The following is a 26,316-nucleotide window of genomic DNA, read 5'->3' on the forward strand; positions in this document are numbered from 1 at the left end:
TGCTTGTTGAAGTTTTCGATAATCATGGATTTATCGGTGGTGACCGTGTTACCTAGCCTCAGTGCAGTGGGCAGCTGGGAGGAGGTGCTCTTGTTCTCCATGGACTTCACAGTGTCCCAGAACTTTTTGGAGTTGGAGCTACAGGACGCAAACTTCTGCCTGAAGAAGCTGGCCTTAGCTTTCCTGACTGACTGCGTGTATTGGTTCCTGACTTCCCTGAACAGTTGCATATCGCGGGGACTATTCGATGCTATTGCAGTCCGCCACAGGATGTTTTTGTGCTGGTCGAGGGCAGTCAGGTCTGGAGTGAACCAAGGGCTGTATCTGTTCTTAGTTCTGCATTTTTTGAACGGAGCATGCCTATCTAAAATGGTGAGGAAGTTACTTTTAAAGAATGACCAGGCATCCTCAACTGACGGGATGAGGTCAATGTCCTTCCAGGATACCCGGGCCAGGTCGATTAGAAAGGCCTGCTCACAGAAGTGTTTTAGGGAGCGTTTGACAGTGATGAGGGGTGGTCGTTTGACTGCGGCTCCGTAGCAGATACAGGCAATGAGGCAGTGATCGCTGAGATCCTGGTTGAAGACAGCGGAGGTGTATTTGGAGGGCCAGTTGGTCAGGATGAAATCTATGAGGGTGCCCTTGTTTACAGAGTTAGGGTTGTATCTGGTAGGTTCCTTGATGATTTGTGTGAGATTGAGGGCATCTAGCTTAGATTGTAGGACTGCCGGGGTGTTAAGCATATCCCAGTTTAGGTCACCTAACAGAACAAACTCTGAAGCTAGATGGGGGGCAATCAATTCACAAACGGTGTCCAGGGCACAGCTGGGAGCTGTGGGGGGTCGGTAGCAGGCGGCAACAGTGAGAGACTTATTTCTGGAGAGAGTCATTTTCAAAATTAGTAGTTCGAACTGTTTGGGTATGGACCTGGAAAGTATGACATTACTTTGCAGGCTATCTCTGCAGTAGACTGCAACTCCTCCCCCTTTGGTAGTTCTATCTTGACGGAAGATGTTATAGTTGGGTATGGAAATCTCAGAATTTTTGGTGGCCTTCCTGAGCCAGGATTCAGACACGGCAAGGACATCAGGGTTAGCAGAGTGTGCTAAAGCAGTGAGTAAAACAAACTTAGGGAGGAGGCTTCTGATGTTGACATGCATGAAACCAAGGCTTTTTCGATCACAGAAGTCAACAAATGAGGGTGCCTGGGGACATGCAGAGCCTGGGTTTACCTCCACATCACCCGCGGAACAGAGAAGGAGTAGTATGAGGTTGCGGCTAAAGGCTATCAAAACTGGTCGCCTAGAGCGTTGCGGACAGAGAATAAGAGGAGCAGGTTTCTGGGCATGGTAGAATATATTCAGGGCATAATGCACAGACAGGGGTATGGTGGGGTGCGGGTACAGCGGAGGTAAGCCCAGGCACTGGGTGATGATGAGAGAGGTTGTATCTCTGGACATGCTGGTTGTAATGGGTGAGGTCACCGCATGTGTGGGAGGTGGGACAAAGGAGGTATCAGGGGTATGAAGAGTGGAACTAGGGGCTCCATTGTGAACTAAAACAATGATAACTAACCTGAACAACAGTATACAAGGCATATTGACATTTGAGAGAGACATACAGCGAGGCATACAGTAATCACAGGTGTTGAATTGGGAGAGCTAGCTAAAACAGTAGGTGAGACAACAACAGCTAATCAGCTAGCACAACAACAGCAGGTAAAATGGCGTTAACTAGGCAGAGGGAGAGTCGGATTAACTACACACAGAGCCTGAGTGCGGCTGGGGCCGACAGATAAAACATAAACAAGCAGAATGGAGTACCGTGATTAATGGACAGTCCAGCATGCATCAGCTATGTAGCCAAGTGATCAGTGTCCAGGGGGCAGCGGTGGATGGGGCAGGGAAGCTGGACTGGCGAGTGTTATCCAGGTAAAAAAAAAAACAATGACTAAATAGCTTGTAGCTAGTTAGCTGGTTAGCTTCTGGAGGTTCTTGAGTGTGTTCTAAAAATTTAAAATAATAGCGATTCCGTATCACATTGGGTGAGGCAGGTTACCGGAAGGTATAAACAAATTAAAAATCGAAAGAGATAGGAAGTAAATATGGGTCCAGTGAGTGTTTGGGACGCGGCGATTCAGACGGTTAGCAGGCCTGTGCTAACAAGCTAACAGTTAGTAGGCCGGGGCTAAACAAGGTAGCAGTTAGCGGACCGGGGCTAAACAAGCTAGCAGTTAGCAGGCCGAATTAGCAAGCAAGGAGATAGCAAGGGCTAGAGAGTTAGCCTTTGGGGGACGTCGCGATGGGGTGAGTCTGTTTATTCCTCTTCATGCGGTAACATCGATAGACCGGTCGTGGGTCCGGATATTGTAGCCCAGGAGTATGCTACGGTGGTAGCACAAGGGCTCTGGCCGGGCTAGCTTCAAGCTAAGTGGGTGGAAACGCTAGCCAGGAGTAATCATCCAGGGTTGCGGTTAGCTAGGTAGCTAGTTGTGAAGATCCAGCTGAAGATGTTCCGTTTGCGTGGGGAATCCGGGGATGAAAAAAAAAAATTGGTCCGTTATGCTCTGGTTAGAGTCGCGTTGTTCGAACTGGCGAGAGCTTTCCGAGCTAAAGGTTAGCTGATGACCGGTTAGCTGAAGACCGCTAGCAATGTTTTGCTGACTGATAGCTGGTAGTTAGCTGGCTAGCTTCAGTCGAGGGGTTCCGGATCCGAAGTAAATATAAATACTTTAGGCAAAATAGCTACATTGGGTGAGGCGGGTTGCAGGAGAGTATTTAGAAGTTGAGGTTTAGCAAAATGTTTTAAAAGATATGCGAAGAAAAACGAAAAAAAACATATATACAAAGGGACGCGACACGACAAAACGTCTTACTGCTACGCCGTCTTGGATCAACCATAATGACAAAGCAAAAACAGTTTTTAAAAAATTTGCTAATTCAAGTTTGCTAATTCATAAAACAAAAATGTAACAGAAATACCTTATTACAGGAAGGGCTAAGACGACTATCTTTACAAGTCTATCCAGTGTAATTTAATAATAGTACCTGCAAAACACCAGTCTCAACATCAACAGTGAAGAGGCGACTCCGGGATGCTGGGCTTCTAGGCAGAGTTCCTCTGTCCAGTGTCTGTGTTCTTTTTCCCATCCTCATCTTTTCTTTTTATTGGCCAGTCTGATATATGGCTTTATCTTTGCAACTCTGCCTAGATGGCCAGCATCCCGGAGTCGCCTCTTCACTGTTGATGTTGAGACTGGTGTTTTGCGGGTACTGTTTAATGAAGCTGCCAGTTGAGGACTTGTGAGGCGTCTGTTTCTCAAACTAGACACTCTAATGTACTTGTCCTCTTGCTCAGTTGTGCACCAGGGCCTACCACTCCTCTTTCAATTCTGGTTAGGGCCAGTTTGCACTGTTCTATGAAGGGAGTAGTACACAGCATTGTACGAGATTTTCATTTTCTTGGCAATTTCTCGTATGGAATAGCCATAATTTCACAGAACAAGAATAGACTGACGAGTTTCTGAAGAAAGGTCTTTGTTTCTGGCCATTTTGAGCCTGTAATCAAACCCACAAATGCTGATGCTCCAGATAGTCAACTAGTCTAAAGAAGGCCAGTTGTATTGCTTCTTTAATTGGCATAATAATTTTCAGCTGTGCTACCATAATTGCAAAAGGGTTTTCTAATGATCAATTAGCCTTTTACAATTCTAAACTTGGATTAGCTAACAGAACATAGGAGTGATGGTTGCTGATAATGGACCTCTGTGTTCCTATGTAGATATTCCATAAAAAATCAGCTGTTTCCAGCAACAAAAGTCATTTACAACATTTACAATGTCTACACTGTATTTCTGATCAATTTGATGTTATTTTAATGGACAAACAATGTGCTTTTCTTTAAAAAACAAGGACATTTCTAAGTGACCCCAAACTTTTGATCGGTAGTGTAACTGGGTCTTCCAAATGGACAATGACCCCAAGCAAACTTCCAAAGTTGTGGCAAAATGGCTTAAGGACAACAAAGTCAAGGTATTGGAGTAGCAATCACAAAGCCCTGACCTCAATCCCATAGAACATTTGTGGTCAGAACCGAAAAGCGTGTGCGAGCAAGGGGGCCTACAAACCTGACTGGGCCAAAATTCACCCAACTTATTGTGGGAAGCTTGTGAAAGGCTACCTGAAACGTTTGATCCAAGTTAAACAATTTAAAGGCAATGCTACCAAATACTAATTGAGTGCATGTAAACTTCTGACCCACTGGGAATGTGATGAAAGAAATAAAACCTGAAATAAATCACTCTCAACTATTATTCTGACATTTCACATTATTAAAATAAAGCGGTGATCCTAACTGACCTAAGACAGGGAATTTTTACTAGGATTAAATGTCAGGAATTGTGAAACACTGAGTTTAAATGTATTTGGCTAAGGTGTATGTAAACTTCCGACTTCAACTGTAAATGTTTCTCTTAAACCACTTGAGTGTTGCTTCAGCAGTATGCTTAGCGTCATTATCCTGCTGGAAGGTGAACCTCCGTCCTAGTCTCAAATCTCTGGAAGACAAATAGGTTTCCCTCAAGAACTTCCCTGTATTTAGTGCCATCCATCATTCCTTCAATTCTGACCAGTTTCCCAGTCCCTGACGATGAAAAACATCCCAACAGCATGATGCTGTGTTCTTGGGGTGATGAGAGGGGTTTGCGCCAGACATTTTCCTTGATGGACAAAAAGCTAATTTCTAGTCTCATCTGACCAGAGTACCTTCCTCCTTATATTTGTGGAGTCTCCCACATGTCTTTTGGCGAACACCAAATGTGTTTGCTTACTTTTTTCTTTAAGCAATGGCTTTTTTTCTGGCCCAGCTCTGTGGCGTGTACGGCTTAAAGTGGTCCTATGGACAGATACTCCAATCTTGCTGTGGAGCTTTGCAGCTCTTTCAGGGTTATCTTTGATCTCTTTGTTGCCTCTCTGATTAATGCCCTCCTTGCCTGGTCCGTGAGTTTTGGTGGGCGGCCCTCTCTTGGCAGGTTTGTTGTGGTGCCATATTCTTTCCATTTTGTAATAATAGATTTCATGGTGCTCAGCGGGATGTTCAAAGTTTCAGATATTTTTTTATAACCCAACCCTGATCTGTACTTCTCCACAAATTTGTCCCTGACCTGTTTGGAGAGCTCCTTGGTCTTCATAGTGCCACTTGCTTGGTGGTGCCCCTTGCTTAGTGGTGTTACAGACTCTGGGGCCTTTCAGAACAGGTGTATATACTGAGATCATGTGACAGATCATGTGACACTTAGATTGCACACAGGTGGACTTTATTTAACTAATTATGTGACTTCTGAAGGCAATTGGTTGTACCAGATCTTATTTAGGGGATTCATAGCAAAGAGGGTGAATACATATGCACGTGTAACTGATGTGAAATGGCTAGCTAGTTAGCAGTGGTGCGCGCTAAAAGCGTTTCAATCGGTGACGCCACTCGCTCTGAGACCTTGAAGTAGTTGTTCCCCGTGGCTTTTGTGGCGCGATGGGTAACGATGCTTCGTGAGTGACTGTGGTTGATGTGTGCAGAGGGTCCCTGGTTCGAGCCCAGGTTGGGGTGAGGAGAGGGACGGAAGCTACACTGTTACACACGCACCACTTTTGAGTTGTTTTTTAATTTTTTTAAACAAGTCTTTTTTTTCATTTCACTTCACTAATTTGGACAATTTTGTGTATGTCTATTATATGAAATCCAAATAGAAATCCATTTAAATTACAGGTTGTAATGCAACAAAATAGGAAAAACGCCAAGGGGGATGAATACTTTTGCAAGGCACTGTAGGTTACACCTGCTGCAACTGTGCCCTGCCATACAATGACTATGCAATAACTTCTCATATGGATCGACCCAGTGATCTGATCATTCATTCATTATGACAATGTGCTACAATTACCATGTCTGCTGCTAAACAAGGGTGGCATCATTCCGACTGTGAATCACAACATCTGCCTGTTCACCGCATCACTACTGTCTTTGAAGTAGTCTGAGCTGGCCTATTTTTAATGTCTATGGAGCGGACAGCCAGCCAGAATAGTCAAGCCTGTTCAGTTGCCAAATGTGGATTGTGACCAGTACACAGCATATGACCGACAAAGGGTTGGGGAGGGCGAGGGGGGTGGGTGTTGGACTGACGTCATGCCAAGCACAGCAGTGAACTGATCAGACATTCAACCACACAAACAAACACACACACACACCCCTTCCATCTGTCAGCTCGCCAGTAACAGAAAACTCAAACACACGCACACACACACACAATCACTTTGGGAAGGGTGAGATCAACAGAGATGACTAGACACTCCTGCACAGATTTCTCTCCTCCATTTTATTTTTCCATCGTACTGTAGGAAACAGTGAATTGTTAGCAGCACTTGTCCGAGGCAACCTCAGCTAACTTCTAAATGCAGGTTAACGCACATCTCAGAGAGCAATTTACTTGAAAAAGGTTTGCTTTGTCTGCCTTAAAGCGACACAGTCACTGTACCGCAGAGTTCTGATTAGAAGAAAAGGGTCTGAGTATGCTGGCTGCAACATCATTTTCAGCTCCTCTCTGGCTTTGAATGTAATGTTAGAAAAGGTTTCCTACAAAGCAGCGGACAGAAAACTACAAAAACTAGCAGTGCAATCATTATTTTATGATAGGAAGCAGCATTAAATTAAACATTTATGTTTTGAAGTAATAATTAAAAACATATGAATACAAGTAACTTGATTATGCCATTCTTAGTGCAAATTTAGACAAAATAAAAAGACCTAGCTAGCCAATAGCTAGAGGGTACATGCTAAGTGTGGAATGTGAACACAACCAACCTTTACTGTCTCGCGTGCCCGGCTTGTTCTTGTTTATTCTTACTTATGGCTAATAAAGGGGGAATTAAAGACAGAGAGAAGAAGCAAAGCTTCAGCAATGAGGAATTTTCAAAGAGATCCACCCATTCTTGCCCTGGGACTTAGTTACAGGAAGGGCTTAGACGACTTTACACATCCATCCCGTTTAATTTAATAATACCTCAGAATGTCAACTGTGTTGGTCATGGTATTACTCCCAGACCAAGGCTAGACAAGACATGCCGAAATGTGTCTGAGTTTCAAAGATTTACTTCTATTGAACATGCCACCAAAACAAAGGCATTTTAATTGTATGAAGAGTGCCTTGGTCCTCCTAGTTTTTGATGGGTTTGATTATATGTTGGTCCTTGATTTCAAACAAGTGTTGTATACAGAGAATACAAGGGAAACGGACTAAAAAAGGGTTCAACAGATCAAACTGGTCTAACGACATGCACATTGAGAGTTGTGTTCAACAGATGACTTGTTGGAAGTAGAGGAACTGTGTTATAACACAATAACCACTAGGCCAGAGCTCCTCTATAAAACAAAATAACCTATCGCTGGCCTAGATTCACACACCGAAGCAAAAAAGGTTGATCAAAGCGGAATGAAGGCAGGATCTGCATTGAATAGCAATGGAGAGTAGGGCTGTTGCAGTGATTGTATCACCACCACACCGGCAGTCACGAGTCATGACCGCAGTAAAAGTCCACGTGACCGCTGAGTCATGGTAAGTCACTGACGGCCATCAAGTCCTAATGGCCTGGTAGTCAGAGCTTTATTTGTCACTCTAACCCAGTGCTTAATATGTAAATCGGAAGGTGTCGGGATAAAAAGTGAGCTCTAGAAGGGGGTGATCTGGGGAGTTCTAAGGTACTGAAAAGCATGAAAAAAAAAACACCTTTATAATAAAGCATTGCATATCATCGCATTTGCATAGTGGCATAGAACAGTAGAGTAGAGGCACTTAAAGAAGTTGCACACATGGGGAAATGTTTTGCCTTTTATAAACCCATTTCATGCAATTCTACAGCATTTTACATGACTGGAGACTTTAGGAGAATATTTTTTAATACCGCACAAATTATCGAAATGACAGGCTACTTTGACACAGACAAACTGAGAATCTGAGATCAATAAAAACGACCTTGTCTTGAATCCATCTGTCACGCCCTGATCTGTTTCACCTGCCTTGTGATTGTCTCCACCCCCTTCCTGGTGTCACCCATCTTCCCCATTATCCCCTGTGTATTTATACCTGTGTTCTGTGTTTGTCTGTTGCCAGTTCATATTGTTTGTCAAGTTAACCAGCGATTTTCTCAGCTCCTGCTTTTCCCCAGTCTCGCATTTTCTCACCCTCCAGGTTTTGACCCTTGCCTGTCTGGAATTTGAGCCCGCCTGCCTGCTCTGCCTGAGCCTGCCTGTAAGTCCTGTACTGTTGCCCCTACTCTGGATTACCCGACCTCTGCCTGACCTGAGCCTGCCTGCCGTCCTGTACCTTTGCCCCACCACTCTGGATTATCGACCCCGGCCTGACTTGACCTGTCATTTGCCTGCCCCTGTCGCTGTAGTAAACATTGTTACTTCAACACAGTCTGCACTTGGGTCTTACCTGAAACGTGATGCCATCAGTAGCCTAGGCCTAGGTGTGTGGAGACACATAATATAGGCTACATTATGAGAAAGAAATTATAGTCCTAAAAATGCTTTCCAGTTTCACAGACTGAACCAATGATGCACAGCTAACTCGCTGGTGATTGTCAATGCGCTCGTGCCAAAAGCCTCGCTCTCTCTCTCTTTTATAAAACAATACCTGGAAGTTTACCACATTTGTTTGGTAGCCTACAGGATAGTCTTCTTTTTTCAGCAGGAGCAATCGCTTTCCAACCTGTGTTTCCCCTTGTCTGTGTACTGTTTTATCATTGACAGATTTGCAGCCCATTCCCGACTGTAGGCTATTCCTTGTTATTGGGCTAAAATCCACAGCTAGACTGTTTTAAAAAAATAAGATATTGATCCTATGTGGCTAAATTATAGGCCTTCTCATGGTGTAGTAGGCTATTCTGAATGATTTCCTTTAATTCTAAATAGATATAGCAGTAATTCTATAACTTTGGCAAATGTATTTCAATTGATCAGGGGTGCTGCATTTCCTCCAGAACCCTTCACGCAGCTATGATTCTATAAGAAAATAAATGCAACGCTGGAGAGATGAGAGTTGAGGGCTCATGTCTATCAGAACATAGAGGGAGAGAGATCATAGAAAGTGATTCTCATTCTAGTTATGTGAGAGATACTGGCGTGCTTCTCCCTCTATGGAGGGAACAATGTTGCAAAAACCATAAACCTGGGCCGGCCCAAACCAAATCAACTCTTAGAATATTAGGCTCGGGCGATAAATCTACTTACAGAATTAACGAACAGGCTTTGATCGGTTTTATTTGAATTTTTACATTACAAAAAGTTATGCCACGAGAGGTACCGGATCCGGCCAAATAGGTTAAGGAACAAATCAGTCCAAAACAGAGAGGTGCCGGATCCGGCTCAAGTTAGGCACTGCTCTAACCACTCTGACATCAATGTACAGTTGAAGTCGGAAGTTTACATACACTTAGGTTGGAGTCATTAAAACTTGTTTTTCAACCCCTCCACAAGTAAGTTGACTGTGATGGCATGGATTTGGAAGCTTCTGATAGGCTACCAAAACCAAAAGGGTACCAAAACAAATTCTGCAGCATTGAAGGTCCCTAAGAACATGTTGGCCTACATCATTCTTAAATGGAGGAAGTTTGAAACCACCAAAGCTCTTCCTAGAGCTGGCCGCCCGGACAAACTGAGAAATTTGGGGAGAAGAGCCTTGGCCTGGGAGTTGACCAAAAACCTGATGGTCATTCTGAAAGAGCTCCAGAATTCCTCTGTGGAGATGGGAGAACCTTCCAGAAGGACAACCAGATGGCTGCAGAGATCTGTAGCACTCCACCAATAAGGCCTTTATTGTAGAGCGGCCAGACGGAAGCCACTCCTCAGTAAAAAGCTGTTTATTTACCACCACAGACAGATGCTGGCACTAAGACCGCACTCAGTCAGCTGTATAAGGAAATAAGCAAACAGGAAACCCAGAGGTTTCCCAGAGGCGGTGCTCCTAGTGTCCGGGGACTTTAATGCAGGGAAACTTAAATCAGTTCTACCAAATTTCCATCAACATGTTAAATGTTCAACCAGAGGGACATTTATTTTAGATCACCTGTACTCCACACACAGAGACTCGTACAAAGCTTTTCCTCGCCATCCATTTGGTAAATCCGACCACAACTCTATCCTCCTGATTCCTGCTTACAAGTACAAATTAAAGCAGGAAGCACCAGTGACTCGGTCTATAAAAAAGTGGTCAGATGAAGCAGATACTAAACTACAGGACTGTTTTGCTATCACAGACTGGAATATGTTCCGGGATTCTTCCGATGGCATTGAGGAGTACACCACATCAGTCACTGGCTTTATCAATAAGAGCATCGAGGACGTCGTCTCCACAGTGACTGTACATACCCCAACCAGAAGCCATGTATAACAGTGAACATTCGCACTGAGCTAAAGGGTAGAGCTGCCGCTTTTAAGGTGCGGGACTCTAACCCGGAAGCTTACAAGAAATCCTGCTATGACCTGCGACGAACCATCAAACAGGCAAAGCGTCAATACAGGGCTAAGATTGAATCATACTACACCAGCTCCGACACTCGACTTATTTGGCAGGGCTTGCAAACTATTACAGACTACAAAGGGAAGCACAGCTGCAAGATGCCCAGTGACACGAGCTTATCAGATGAGCTAAATCACTTCTATATTCGCTTCGAGGCAAGCAACACTGAGGCATGCATGAGAGCATCAGCTGTTCCGGACGACTGTGTGATCACGCTCTCCGTAGCCGGCGTGAGTAAGACCTTTAAACAGGTCAACATACACAAGGCTGCGGGGCCAGATGGATTACCAGGACGCGTGCTCCGGGCATGTGCTGACCAACTGGGAGGTGTCTTCACTGACATTTTCAACATGTCCCTGATTAAATCTGTAATTCCAACATGTTTCAAGCAGGCAACCATAGTCCCTTGTGCCTAAGAACACAAAGGCAACCTGTCTAAATGACTACACACCCGTAGCACTCATGTCTGTAGCCATGAAGTGCTTTGAAAGGTTGGTAATGGCTCACATCTACACCATTATCCCAGAAACCCTAGACCCACTCCAATTTGCATACCGCCAAAACAGATCCACATATGATACACTCCACACTGCCCTTTCCCACCTGGACAAAAGAAACACTTATGTGAGAATGCTATTCATTTACTACAGCTCAGCTTTCAACACCATAGTACCTCAAAGCTCATCACTAAGCTAAGGATCCTGGGACTAAACACCTCCCTCTGCAACTGGATCCTGGATTTCCTGACTTGCTGCCCCCAGGTGGTGAGGGTAGGTAGCAACACATCTGCCACGCTGATCCTCAACACTGGAGCTCCCCAGGGGTGCGTGCTCAGGCCCCTCCAGTGCTCCCTGTTCACCCACGACTGCATGACCAGGCATGACTCCAACACTATCATTAAGTTTGCAGACGACACAACAGTGGTAGGCCTGATCACTGACAACGACGAGACAGCCTATAGGAAGGAAGTCAGAGACCTGGCCGGGTGGTGCCAGAATAACAACCTATCCCTCAATGTAATCAAGACTAAGGAGATTATTGTGGACTACAGGAAAAGAAGGACCGAGCATGCCCCAATTCTCATCGACGGGGCTGTAGTGGAGCAGGTTGAGAGCTTCAAGTTCCTTGGTGTCCACATCAACAACAAACTAGAATGGTCCAAACACACCAAGACAGTCGTGAAGAGGACACGACAAAGCCTATTCTCCCTCAGGAAACTAAAATGATTTGGCATGGGTCCTGAGATCCTCAAAAGGTTCTACAGCTGCAACATCGAGAGCATTGGTTGCATCACTGCCTGGTACGGCAATTGCTCGGCCTCTGACTGCAAGGCACTACAGAGGGTAGTGCGTACAGCCCAGTCCATCATTGGGGCTAAGCTTCCTGCCATCCATCTACACCAGGCGGTGTCAGAGGAAGGCCCAAAGAATTGTCAAAGACCCCAGCCACCCCAGTCATAGACTGTTCTCTCTACTACCGCATGGCAAGAGGTACCGGAGTGCCAAGTCTAGGACAAAAAAGGCTTCTCAACAGTGTTTACCGCCAAGCCACAAGACTCCTGAACAGGTAATCAAAAGGCTACCCTGACTTACCCCCCCCAACCCCTCTTTTTATGCTGCTGCTACTCTCTGTTTATCATATATGCATAGTCACTTTAACTATACTATACTATGACTGCCTAGGAAAGGTGGGTTAACTGCCTTGTTCAGGGGCAGAACGACATATTTTTACCTTGTCAGCTCCGGGATCCAATCTTGCAACCTTACAGTTAACTAGTCCAAAGCGCTAACCACCTGCCTCTCATTGCACTCCACGAGGAGCCTGCCTGTTACGCGAATGAAGTAAGCCAAGGTAAGTTGCTAGCTAGCATTAAACTTATCTTATAAAAACAATAAGTCAATCATAATCACTAGTTAACTACACATGGTTGATGATATTACTAGTTTATCTAGCATGTCCTGCGTTGCATATAACCAATGCAATGCAGGGGGATGATCTAACAAAAGTGCATTTGCGAAAAAACTGTACCTAACCATAAACACGAATGCCTTTCTTAAAATCAATACACAAGTATAGATTTTTACACTTGCATATTTAGCTAAAAGAAATCCAGGTTAGCAGGCAATATTAACCAGGTGAAATTGTGTCACTTCTCTTGCGTTCATTGCACGTAGAGTCAGGGTATATGCAACAGTTTGGGCAGCCTGGCTCATTGCTAACTCATTTTCCAGAAATGTACGTAATTATGACATAAAGGTTGACATTGAAGGTTGTACAATGTATTAGGAATATTTAGACTTAGGGATTCCACCCGTTAGATAAAATACGGAACAGTTCCGTATTTCACTGAAATAATAAACGTTTTGTTTTCGAAATGATAGTTTCCGTATTCGACCATATTAATGACCAAAGGCTCATATTTCTGTGTGTTATTATGTTATAATTAAGTCTATGATTTGATATTTGATAGAGCAGTCTGACTGAGCGATGGTAGGCAGCAGCAGGTTCGCAAGCATTCATTCAAACAGCACTTTCATGCGTTTTGCCAGCAGCTCTTCGTTGTGCTTCAAGCATTGCGCTGTTTATGACTTCAACCCCCGAGATTAGGCTGGTGTAAACGATGTGAAATGCCTAGCTAGTTAGCGGGGTGCACGCTAATAGCGTTTCAAACGTCACTCGCTCTGAGACTTGGAGTAGTTGTTCCCTTTGCTCTGCATGGGTAACGCTGCTTCGAGGGTGGCTGTTTTCAATGTGTTCCTGGTTCGAGCCCAGGTAGGGGCGAGGAGAGCGACGGAAGTGATACTGTTACTGTTACTGTTTTTTATTTAAACCAAACCAGTGCTCTCACACATTGGCTAACCGGGCTATCTGCATTGTGTCCCACCCACCACCTGCTAACCCCTCATTTACGCTACTGCTACTCTCTGTTCATCATATATGCATAGTCACTTTAACCATATCTACATGTACATACTCCTTCAATCAGCCTGACTAACCGGTGTCTGTATGTAGCCTCGCTACTGTATATAGCCTGTATTTTTACTGTTGTTTTATTTCTTTACCTACCTATTGTTCACCTAATTCCTTTTTTTGCACTAATGGTTAGAGCCTGTAACTAAGCATATCACTGTAAGGTCTACTACACCTGTTGTATTCAGCGCACGTGACAAATAAACTTTGATTTGATTTGATTTCAATAAAAATGCCATGTGTGTCTCTATCACCTACAATACAGTCCTTAAATGTGAATTACCATCAAATCTGGAGGGAAACATGATGGGGATGCATTCTAATTTGCAGGCTGAGAATGTTGTGGTAATATTAGGTAAAACTTAAATATAAAATCTTCTTGGAATGTTCTGAAGACCTCCAAGACAAAGTAAAATGTATATTGAGTGAACATCAATGGAATGTCATGTTAAACCTAAAACAAATACGCTATGAACATCATAAAAACTGACTTACAACATTAAGGGAATGTCCTGTGTCACCTAACTTAAATAATGTATGAATGTCACAACTGAGCATTTTTTGTGTTTTGTGAAACTATCTCTTGTAAGGTATCCACACTGTTCCCACAACTTAATTATATGTTCTGGGAACCTTTAAAGAACTGTTTGGGCAACATTCCAGCAATATCAAAGGAATGTTTTGTGCACCCTGATAGAAACATGATCTGAATGTCAGCTCAACTGGACAGTTTTGGGAACATATATCTTGTCATGTCCACACAATGTTCCCAACAGCCTATTTCCACATTCTGGGAACCTTTAAAGAACAGATCAAATGCACCCTAAAATAAACATTGTAGAAGCATCCACACAACTGGTCTGTTTTTGTATTTTGGGAACTTATCTTTTGTGATGTCCCCACAATGTTCCCAACAGCCTATTCCCACAACTTAATCAAACATTCTGGGAACCTTTAAAGAACAGATTATGTGTTATAGGAACATTCTTGCAACATCAGGCGAATGTTTATATAAAATTCTATAATCATCACCACGATTGGACAGTTTTTGTGTTATGAGAACATTTGCTGTGACCTAATGAATGTTCTGGGAACCAAAAACAGGCTTAATGTTTTACACAAACATACATACTTTTGGGGAATGTTCTGTGGTGGTTGTTACAGATGTTGTACACAACATTTGAGTGAATGCTAGAACCTTCCAAGGATATTTAATCTAAAACATTTTTTATTAATAAATTGATTTTATCAAAACATTCTCTGAATATTTTTGGGATGTTATCATCATAATGTTAGATAAAAGCCTAATTAGAACTTAATAGGAATCTTAGCTATTGTTCTGGGAATGTGTCCAGTTTGCTGGGCAGTCTTCCATTGCAGTGCACGGAGTGATGTGTATTCTTATTCAAGTCTTTCGATAGAGTCGATTGGATGAACATTGGATTCAGGTAGGCAAATGCTCAAAGCACCTCTGTGGGACTAAACTGGATTTACTCCTGTGTAATTGAAACCATCCAGACCGACTATCCAGAAAGACCAACAGTGTCTTCAGAAACTATTCATACCCCTTGACTTATTCTACATTTTGTTATGTTTCCAGACCGACTATCCAGGCAGACCTACAGTACATATCTGAGTGGGATGGTATTCATCAAAGAGAAAGGGATAGACATGAGAGAAGAGAAAGAGAGTGAGACAAAAATAGGGCAGGGGGGAGAGATAGAGACACACCCAGAAAAACAGAGAGAGAAAGAAAGAGGTAGACCTCTTTTGAAAGACTTGAATCTAGCAAAGACCCTGAAAAACACCCAGACACTCCTTGCCTCTCGTACCCAGCCATGCTTTATCAATGCCATATATAGCTCACACCACACCCGACCGAGTTTGCAGTGATATTCCATGAGTTTACACATCCAGGCATCCACCTATATCACAGTTCAAACTGTGGTCATTACTGTATGTGAGGGAGTGGACGTTAAAGGCTGTGATGAGAGGATGAGCGGTGAACTGTACAGGAAGAGTTGAACCCAGGTTTTTGTGTGTGTTTGGTATGTTGTCACAGTTGGATCCAGTTCAGAAGAACACAAGTGACTTTGAGGGAAGCTCTCAGGGTTCAGCAGGGGAAGCTTAAATTGAAAGGCTAGTCGCAACAGTAAACTTGGCTCTCCGAAGATGTTATGGAAAATATGGATGTAGATATTGGTACAAAATGTGCCGTAACCTTAAAAAATATATAGTTTTGGAATATACAGTGCATTCGGAAGGTATTCAGACCTCTTCCTTTTTTCCACATTTTGTTAAGTTACAGGCTTATTATTCTGAAAGTTACAGAAATAATTTTTTCCCTCATCAACATCTACACACTATACCCTATAATGACAAATCAAAAATAGGTTTTTAGAAGTGTTTTGCAAATGTATATTTAAAAAAATAAATATCTTATTGACATAATTATTCAGACCCTTTGCAATGAGACTCGAAATTGAGCTCAGGTGTTTCCATTGATCATCAAAGTCCTTGAGTTCCCCAGCCAGAGCCCAGACATAAACCAGATCGAACATCTCTGGAGAGAACTGAAAGAATACTTATGTAAAGAATACTTATGTAAATGTGATATTTCCGTTTTAAATGTTTTATACATTTGCAAAGCCTGTTTTTCCTTTGTCATTTTGGGGTATTGTGTGTAGATTGATGAGGGGGGAAACAATTTAATCAATTTTAGAATAAGGCTATAACGTAACAAAATGTGGAAAAAGGGTCTGAATACTTTCCAAATATATATTCTTACACATGATGTGTTCATGTGCATTGCCTTCAGCTAGGTAATGAGAGTACAGTAAACTGAGAGGAAGTGGATTTATTACATTTGCAGTGCAGATATGACATTCTGCCTTTTGACTATGCTATCACTAAATGTAGATCTACGTCTGTGGGCCAAGGTCATTCAATAAACAGCCAAATGTTCCATGAGTATTTTCAGCTGAACCAATAAGACCCTTGGTCCCTGACGTTGTGCTATGCCTATGACATTTTCAAATGGCTTTCAATTCCTGTACAATTAAGGTGAGGATGTGATTTAGAAAAGCACATTGCAGCTGTTTACTTAACATCGAAACATTCACCATACCCTTATTTACAATAGATAACTAAGAGAAACATGGCTTCCTCTGCTGGAGGCCCCTCCCCCCTCCTGATATGTGGGTTGTTTGAGAACTGAAGCATGTCCTTGGTATGCTGGTCAAATACTGCACCACCCTGACGACAAATACAGACACGTCCAATCCAATGATCATCTGGATTGTGCAGGGCAGGGCATATAAGAAATCACCCCAGATGGAAGATTTTTGCAATGACACTAACAGGATTTCTTACAGCTCACTCTACCATTAAGGGACATGCCATTACAAGGTTGTCAGTTTGTGAAAGGTGGTTTCCCACCAGACTGATTTGTTTACATGCTATCTCCACCACTGAATACATTAATGGTAGATAGGTATAAAAAAAAGAAGACATTGAAAATCCCTTTGAGCATGGTGAAGTTATTAATTACACTTTGGATCATGTAACAATACGCCCAGACACTACAAAGATACAGGTGTCCTTCTGAAACAGTTACAGAGTTTAATGGCTGTTTTAGAAGAAAACTGAGGATGGATCAACAACATTGTAGTTACTCCACAATTCTAACCTAAATGACAGAGTGAAAAGAAGGAAACCTGTACAGAACATTATTGCAAACATTCAAACTGTTTGCAATAAGGCACTGAAGTAAAACTGCAAAAAATGTGTCAATTTTTTTTACTTTATGTCCAAAGTGTTAGAACAAAGTGTTATGTTGGGGGCAAATTAAACACAACACATCAGAGTACCACCCTTCATATTTTCAAGCATGGTGGGGGCTGCATCATGTTATGGGTATGCTTGTCATCGGCAAGGACTAGGGAGTTTTTTAGGATGAAAAGAAAAGGAATAGCGCTAAGCACAAGCAAAATCCTAGTGGAAAACTTGGTTCAGTCTGCTTTCCAACAGACACTGGGAGACAAATTCACCTTTCAGCAGGACAATAACCTTAAACACAAGGCCAAATATACACTGGAGTTGCTTACCAAGACCACATTGAATGCTCCTGAGTAGCCTAGTTATATGTTTTACTTAAATCTGCTTGAAAATCTATGGCAAGTCTTTAAAATGGCTGTGTAGCAATGATCAACAACAATGAAATCCAAGATGGCAGCATGTCAAGTTGTTTGTCTGTGACTAGTACATTTTAACCTACTAATAACCTATTTGTTTATGGTTGAGTAACTTCCTTGTTGTGTAGTGCAAACTATTTTGTTTTTGCTGGTGTAAAGATCACGAGTCTCTCTCAACTCGGCACTTGATTACTTGAAGTTTACCAAAGTAACCCTATCTCTGGCTGGCCTGAGTTCCTTCTTCATCCGTGGAGTGTCTCGTCCAAGCTGCTCCTTTTTGCTCTGGCTCTCAGTGGCAGCTCAACAATCCCCAACCTGTTCTCTCAATCGACCTCAACACCCAATCTACTCACACGCGCAAATACTCACATTCAGACTCATACATACACGCCGGCCCCCTCTCACCTTACCTTCGTTGGCCTCTATTTTTTACATTTGTTAGAGAAAATGACCATTTTCATGGTATTACTTTGTGCACTGACTTTACTGAACTCTGGAGAAAACGAACATTGCCGCTGGGTGAGTACATCTGACAATGTGCTCTCCCGTCCATTAGACATTTTGTCTGCAGGAACTCGCTCTTTTTCACTCGGTCCACTCGTCCAAGTGACGATGTATTTGTGGCATGACGTGAACAGTACGAATGTGTCACTACCAAGGTCTAATGGTTTTAAATTACTCTTTTGTATTGTCTGGAAACTCACTTGTAGAATTCACCTGCGGTAGGTCTCTTAAAAAAGAGAAGCCGTGCAAGGTTATTAAACCGAGGTGCCTAGTTATTCTTATTTTGTTGATATCAGGTAACGTGCAACCTAACCCTGGCCCTGATATGCAATGTCTCCAAACCCCCTCTGATTTTAAATCAAGATCTAGTTTTGGTATTTTTCATTTAAAAGTACGCAGCCTGTTGTCAAAAATTTATGGGGTTAGGATTTGGACTAAATCAACTGATGCTGATGTAATTGTGTTTTCTGAAACCTGGCTCAGCAAGTCTGTTTTTGATAAGGATATTTTGTTTATCACACTGATCGAGTTAAGAAAGGTGGGGGTGAGGCTATATATGTAAAAACTAAATTCCCTATAAGTGTGGCAAAGTCTGAAGCTATATGTAAACAGTTGGAATTTCTTGCTTTGAATATTGAGGTTTCAAAGGGCCTCTCTATAACTGTGATTAGCTGTTATAGACCCCCCTCTGCTCTCGGTGATGCATTTTCTTCTTTGACGCACCTTATGTCTAAACTTATTTACAGTGAAATTATCTTGATTGGTGATCTCGACTGGTGTTGGTTAAAGTTGGTGTCTGATGATTAAAAAATGTTTTGTAATTCTATGAATCTTACCCAGTTGATTAACTCACCCACTCTCCTAAATCTTAAATGCCCAGATACATCTACCATGATTGATTTGATATTGGCAAATGTTCCACATAAATATTCTGTGGTTGGTGTTTTTTGTAATGATTTAAGGATCCTAAGACAAACTCACGTTTATTCTGCTCATTAAAAGTGTTTTAATGAGCAGGCTTTCTTTCCTGATTTGTTTATTTTGACTGGAGCAGATTGAGTTTATCCCTGATGTGAAAACTGCCTGGAAATTCTTTCATGATGGTTTATTCCAAATAGTAAACAAACATGCCCCATTCCGCAGGTTCAGGGTTAAAGGGCGGGATAATCCATGGTTTTCTTCTGAGCCGTCTTGTATTATTCACGACCATAATCTAATTTACTGAATCACAATTCCAGTGGGTCAGAAGTTGACATACACTAAGTTGACTGTACCTTTAAACAGCTTGGAAAATTCCAAAAAATGATGTCATGGCTTAGAAACTTCTGATAGGCTAATTGACATCATTTGAGTCAAAACAAAACAAAACAGATGGCATCATGAGAAGGGAAAATTATGTGGATATATCGAAGCAACATCTCAAGACATCAGTCAGGAAGTTAAAGCTTGGTCGCAAATGGGTCTTCCAAATGGACAATGACACCAAGCATACGTCCATTGTTGTGGCAAAATGGCTTAAGGACAACAAAGTCAAGGTATTGAAGTGGCCATCACAAAGCCCCTGAGATTAATCCCATAGAAAATTGTGGGCAGAACTGAAAATGTGTGCAGGCAAGGAGGCCTACAAACCTGACTCAGTTACACCAGCTCTGTCAGGAGGAATGGGTCAACATTCAAGTTATTGTGGGAAGCTTGTGGAAGGCTACCTGAAATGTTTGACCCAAGTTAAACAATTTAAAGGCAATGCTACCAAATACTAATTGAGTGTATGTAAACTATTATTCTGACATTTCACATTCTTAAAATAAAGTGGTGATCCTAACTGACCTAAAACAGGAACATTTTTACTCGGATTAAATGTCAGGAATTGTGAAAAACTGAGTTTAAATGTATTTGGCTAAGGTGTATGTAAACTTCCGACTTCAACTGTAGGTATATGAGATATTTCTGTATTTCATTTTCAAGAAATGTACAAATATTCCTCAAAACAGGTTTTCACTTTGTCATTATGGGGTGTAGATTGTGTGCAGATGGGTGTTTTTTTTTTTTTTACTTCATCAATGTTGTATTCAGGACAAAACACAACAACATTTGGAATAATACGGGGTGTGAAAAGTTTTTAAAGGCACTGTATATGCGACTAAGGAATGGCTTGGGGGTACTTCATACGTCCATTCCATTCATCAGTGACAGGGTAGTAAAACTAGACGCATTTAGGAGATACCGTTAGGGCTCACAGACATGTTTGATAGAAGTGTCAGGGTTCATCAATCAAGGAACCAAGAGCGATTTCTGCCCTATTGATTTCAAAGCTGTTGTGGTAATGCATGATTACTTATAACAGTGATTTTATAAGCACTTATAACTAGTGTTGCACGGTTTACCGAAACTTTGGTACTTTCTCAATACTAAAACATGAACAACGGTTCGGTATGAGAATTTGTGTTACTTTCGGTACTTCTGTCAAATGTGTCTCACAGATCAAGCCTGTATCTGCGCAACAACCCCTATTTATAAAGTGCACCATGCCTGCTCCACTTACTCATTGCTAGCCTGCACTGGGAGTCTGGGCTGCATCATGTTAGTTCCCCACTCACGATACGCAAAAGTTAACACACCTGAATAATGCAACAAGACAGCAAAACAATGTCCATAGGCTAGAACACTTTGCAATGGAAGAAGATACTGGTAGCTTCCAGTTTTGTAGGCTAACTATCCTTGCTAGCTGATAGCTAAAGCTAACATCACTTCACCACCCTAGCATTTATGCAAAATATACTGATTACAAAGCTGATTGCCACTAAAAACTTTATTCATTCACTTTTTCGGTCTCTCTTGCACATCTCTCCCAAAGATGATCTACTGCCTCAGCAAACTGACTGCTTTGACAAGCTGCCCCCTTCTTGCCTCGTGAATGACCTCATTACTGGTTAAAGAGACTACTTCTATGCAAATGTTGCTTATCAGTACAATAAAATAAGTCTCAAATGAAAGGGAAACAGATTGTTTGTCATCTGTAGCCCCATGAAATCAGCCAAAACAAGATCAATAACTCGATGCATGCACAAACTCCTATTGAATGTGAATTCACCTGTATTTTGGATAGGCCTAGGCTACATCTTGATATACCCACTATATCAATATAGATTTACCATTCAAATAAATTAACATTATGTTGTAGTTAGATTGGTAAAAACAACGTCAAATTGATTGTATGATCGTACGATTGATTCATTAAAGCATACATGGCTGTGTCTGAAAAGTGTTGAAGTAAAAAAAATTCTAATGTCATGATATTGAACTCAAAAGATGTCCAATGATTGAACAGAGCAGTAGCTGAGTTTCTGTCTGGATCAGTTACCATTCTGTGACTTTGGCTAATATACAATTTTTGTTGTTGTTGTGGTATCGTTTTGGTATCGAGTTCCATGATGGTATTGAAGTCAGAATGATGGTGATCACTAACTAAATACACTAATAGGCCGTACTTCGTGAGGCAAAACAATGAGTTGAAGATTAATCTCTAGGACAAGCTATTAGACTCTAGGTCTAACACTAATGAGCACACCATAAGGGGAGAGTACATTACCTTTCTGTAAATGAATAATGTCTGGGAAGTTGGCGAGGAGGCCCTGGTAGAGCGACAGTTTGTCCAGCATGTGGAAGAGGTCGTAATTAGGTTGCTCGGCAAACATTTCACCAATGTTCTCGTATGTGCGTCCTGTGTGGGAGATGGCAGTGTTGAGGGATTCCGAGCAGTGGGGAGGGTCCAGCATGAACGCCTGACTGACATTCTGGAAAGCGTTCCCCAGACGCTGGAACTCCTTCCGGAAACCACCGAGGTGCTTCTGCACAAGTTCAGAGGCCACGTGCGTCAGCTGCATGACGCTGTCGTCCATTTTCTTGGTGAAGGTCTTGAAGGAGTCGACACGTTCCTCCACGTCCTGCAGGTCCTGGTGCTCGTTGGGGATCTGGAAGGTAAGCATGAAGTTGGCTCCCATCATCTCGTCCTTCTCCGCCCGCCGTTTTCCCAGCTTCCACTGCTTGTCATCGGCACACATCAGGAAGTGCTCAAAGCCCTCATACTGCGACAGGACCGGATGGCTGGTCATGTGGTCCATCCAGAGAATCAGCCGCCTCTTGCGCTTCTCAATGAAATCGTCCCCAAAGCGCCCCGTTGCCTGTTTCTCAGGCAGGTGGGGTACCGAGATGATGGTGAACTTGTGCAGTAGACGATTGTACAACCAGTCAAAGTGCTTGTAACGCCGTTACACAGGCCTCGCATTGTGGCTCGGGGTCACCCGATAAGATATGTAGGTCTTGATGCCTTTGAACTTGGTCTGCTTGGTGGGGTCCTCGATGGAGCAAGAGAAAGGTGTGGGGCTCTCTTTCCATTGAGGCCCTTTGGGGCCCATCGCAATGGTGTATGACTCGGCTATCTTAGCGTTCATGGGCACATCGCCCAACACAAATGCTTCCACCCCTGAGCGGACAAAGCTGGAGAATCTGTTCAAGTTCCTGCCTACCATACTGCCCTTCCGCGAGCTGGAGATGATGTCCTGCCTCTCCATGTAAGGTTTGGCACAATAGTGGACATTGGGGTTGTTGGAGTGGGGGCTCTGATGGGAATGTCCATTTGTGCCATTGGGGCCATCATCGTCCACCACTGTGGAACTGTCATCCCAATCATCCCAGTCATCATCGTTATCGTGATAGTAACCCTGTTGCATGTGAAAGGGCGTGTTTGCTGTAGAGGGGAAATATGAGGAGCCATTGCCGGGAGAACCCTCCGGGCTTATGGAGCAGTCTGTCATGTTGGAGTTGGAACGAGGGCGGATTACTTCCACATAAGAGGCTGGGAAGAGACCTTTCTGTCCTTTACTGTTCTCCCCTTGTAACCATCCATCCACAGAGTTATTGTCAAAGATAACCAGTTCTTCATTCTCCTGTATGCTGATCTCCTCTTTGTTTTCACTTTGGAAAGTGAAGAGTGCCTTGCCTTTCATCGACATTTTGACTCACTTTTGACATCAAAAATCAGCTGACTATCATATGCACACTGCCTAAAATCATTGTGATTCTGCTACCCTTGAGCACAACTTGTTAACACATGTTGTGCAAATGGGTGATCTCTGAATAGCTGAACCATAACCCTACTATTTCATCTAATCTCAACTCTAGTCACCCAACAAATCAATAAGAGAAGAAGAGAAAGAGTGACTTGAATGACACAAAGTCTCAAATGACACTAATACTGATACAAACTACTAATTTTGAATGTGTTCATGCACTATAACATGATAATAACCTTAGTGCTTTATCTACTCTCTTAAAAAATAACTAGTGCAGTATACAGCTGGGTATGTTTATAACTCAATTACACAACTGTCCTGTCTTGTTTTCTATACTCTGCCAACAATCTTGTCCATATTTTTAGTAGATCTATGGACTGTATATAAAAACAGTAAAATCGAATTGCAGATGGTTTTCAACGGTAGTGAGGATCAATTCCTGAACACGTACAATTAACAGAATATGGGCTATTTCCAATGGAATTCTTACTGCAAATTTGAATTGCAAACTTGGTATATTGCTAGCATATGCCATGCACCCACTGCCCACTACATCAGTACCATATTCCTATTGATAGCATTACGTTACCTTGGCCTAAACGTTTTCTTTGATGTCCAATCTTTTCCTTCAATACTTGAAACTGCAATATAACTTGTGGGCTTCGCAACTTGTAACTCCTCAGTCCTCGGCTCACGGAAGCATTGACATCGGTTTATCCGAAAATGTGTTTTCACCAAGAAACAAATTGCAAACATGTGTCTGTCTATTCGTTGTAATCCTGATGAATCGTTACATTGTTATCCTTGTGTGATGTGATCCCCGAACAAAATACTTGCTGTACATATGATCAAACATTATCAAAATGGTTTGTTCCCAGCACAAAGACAAAGTGAAATAGTTTGTTCCCAGTACAAAGACAAAGTGCCCGGGGTGGAAGAAAGCATTCAGACCCGATAGAGATGACTAGCCTAATGATTTCCCAGTCTAATGCAATCCGGTGTTGATACACATTCCTTCCGAAACTTGCTCCAATTCCCTCACAAAACAGGTTCTTGCGCATGTCCTCTTTGTTGCCTTGAATAAAAAAAACATGAGGCATTATTAGCAAATGATAAGGGTACGCGACTTAATGCAAAGCATATGCCATTATATTACTATCCGTTTTGTAGCAAAGTAACTTTTGTCATGACGTTAGGCATAGAGAAACAATTTTTTTTCTTCGTTAACGTCCTTAATAATTCATTCTTTGAAACGCAAGAAATCAGCTCTACACTGCCCCTAGCTTGAGAAACATAACATGAAGAAGTAACTCGTTCATTTTAGTCGTTGACCTGCTGGTGCTGTCCGCAAGGAGTCCTACAGCAGGATTAATACAAGCGCCTCCTGCTCAGCGGATCCAGAGACGTGCTCCGACAACCAATTGTGTCATATGCGCGCAAGAAAATAGATCATATGCATAGAGAATACAGAATAATTGTTTAGAACTGATAACTGACCGCATGCTCTAAGACTGACTGCCTGACTGCTTCTCACCTGTGCAGTCCAAACACTTAAAAGACACACCCTATCCCCTCAGCCCTCAAATGAAGTGGACACTTCTGATGACGTTTCATGACGTCTGACGAGTATACACTTGCAGGGCAAAGAGCGATGGAGGAGGGGGGCGCTCAAGATGGCGACATGAGATGGTTGTTACATTTTTAGCTGAGGAACAATTTCAGGGTATTCTCACAAAGTTTATAGTTTTAGACTGCAGTTGCAATTAGTTTTTTTTTCACACAAAATTATATCTAACCATACAATGTAGCTATTTTGAATAATTTTGTAATTAATCAAACCATTGAAATATATTTTTGACGATTTCCAACGAACAAGCTAACGTAAACTCACCATATTCCGTACAAATGTGCGCAACCACCCGCCATTTTTAAAAAGACCAGACGGAGCTCGTTGCCTTCTTGAATCATGCAGAAACGGGCAGCGTGGAGTTCATGTAATTGATTCTGCTGGAAAATTGAAAAATTATGCTTTACAGTGGTATTGACATTACAGTTGATCTGGAAGTATTACGTTTTTTGGGTGCTAAAATAAGGTCAATTGTATGGACCAAGGGCTATGTACAAAAGTGAGTGAGTTTACGTTAGCTATCGAAAAGTTTCAGCGTGTGTAGTTAAGTTAGCCTGCTAATGTCTTCATAGCTAGTAGCATGGAATCAGGGCATGACCAAACTGTTGCTGAGATAATGGATGTTGAAACTCATATGGCATTGTTGAAACTCAGTGCACTGCTCAGTGCTTGCAGTGTAAAAAAAAGGGGGGTGAATGTGATTCATACCCGAATACCCCAACCAAGGAGCAACTTCCAAAGAAGCTGAGAAGTGAACCATCAATGAGCCAGCTACAGGATAACATCGTCCGCATCCTCATGGCTAAAATCAAAGAGGGTGCAGATGACATCATGAATTTTGTGAAAAAGAACACTATCTGAAGAACCTGAAGAAATCAATTGATTTCAATGCTGAGGAAGTAAAAACTCTGAAGCAGCAGAACGCAACATTGAACATTCAGGTTGCAAAGCAAAGAGAAGAAACTCACTGAAATGGAGTCAAAGGTAAACGAGAATGACTGGTATAGTCGGAGATGGAATCTTCGAATTTATGGAATAGCAGAAAAATCTGAGGAGAACATCAAAGCAAGAGTGAAGGACATTTGCAGGGCAATAGTCCCGGAGGAGGAGCTAAATGTTGTTGCAGGTTCTCTGGATGTAGTGCACCACCTGGGTTGGCTGAGAGATGGGGACAACAACTAGCCACCACGACCAGTGATCATGAGATTCATCTCCAAGACAGCGAGGAATGTGATATGGAAAAGTGCAAAGAAAAATTACTATTTAAAGAAGAACAACCTGAGGTTCAAGGCAGATCTGACAGCATTTGAGAAAGAAGCTCGGAATCGTCTGTGGACGATGATTGAGAGAGCAAGGAAGGAAGGGAAAAGTGCATACTTT

The 26,316-nt window shown here is 42.4% G+C and overlaps 1 protein-coding gene across 1 annotated transcript in view; it reads right to left on the reverse strand.

The window, feature by feature from the left end:
- The window catches only part of LOC109888733 (sorting nexin-33-like), a 28,011-nt gene extending 3,540 nt beyond the window's left edge, over positions 1-24,471 (reverse strand). The window contains 1 exon segment of the mRNA XM_020479905.2: positions 21,827-24,471. Within this exon segment, the coding sequence (XP_020335494.1) occupies positions 21,827-23,249 (1,423 nt within the window). The 5' untranslated portion in view covers positions 23,250-24,471.
- Positions 24,472-26,316: the final 1,845 nt, after the last annotated feature.

This window comes from Oncorhynchus kisutch, linkage group LG4, assembly GCF_002021735.2.
Source record: "Oncorhynchus kisutch isolate 150728-3 linkage group LG4, Okis_V2, whole genome shotgun sequence".
In the NCBI taxonomy this organism is placed as follows: domain Eukaryota; kingdom Metazoa; phylum Chordata; class Actinopteri; order Salmoniformes; family Salmonidae; genus Oncorhynchus; species Oncorhynchus kisutch.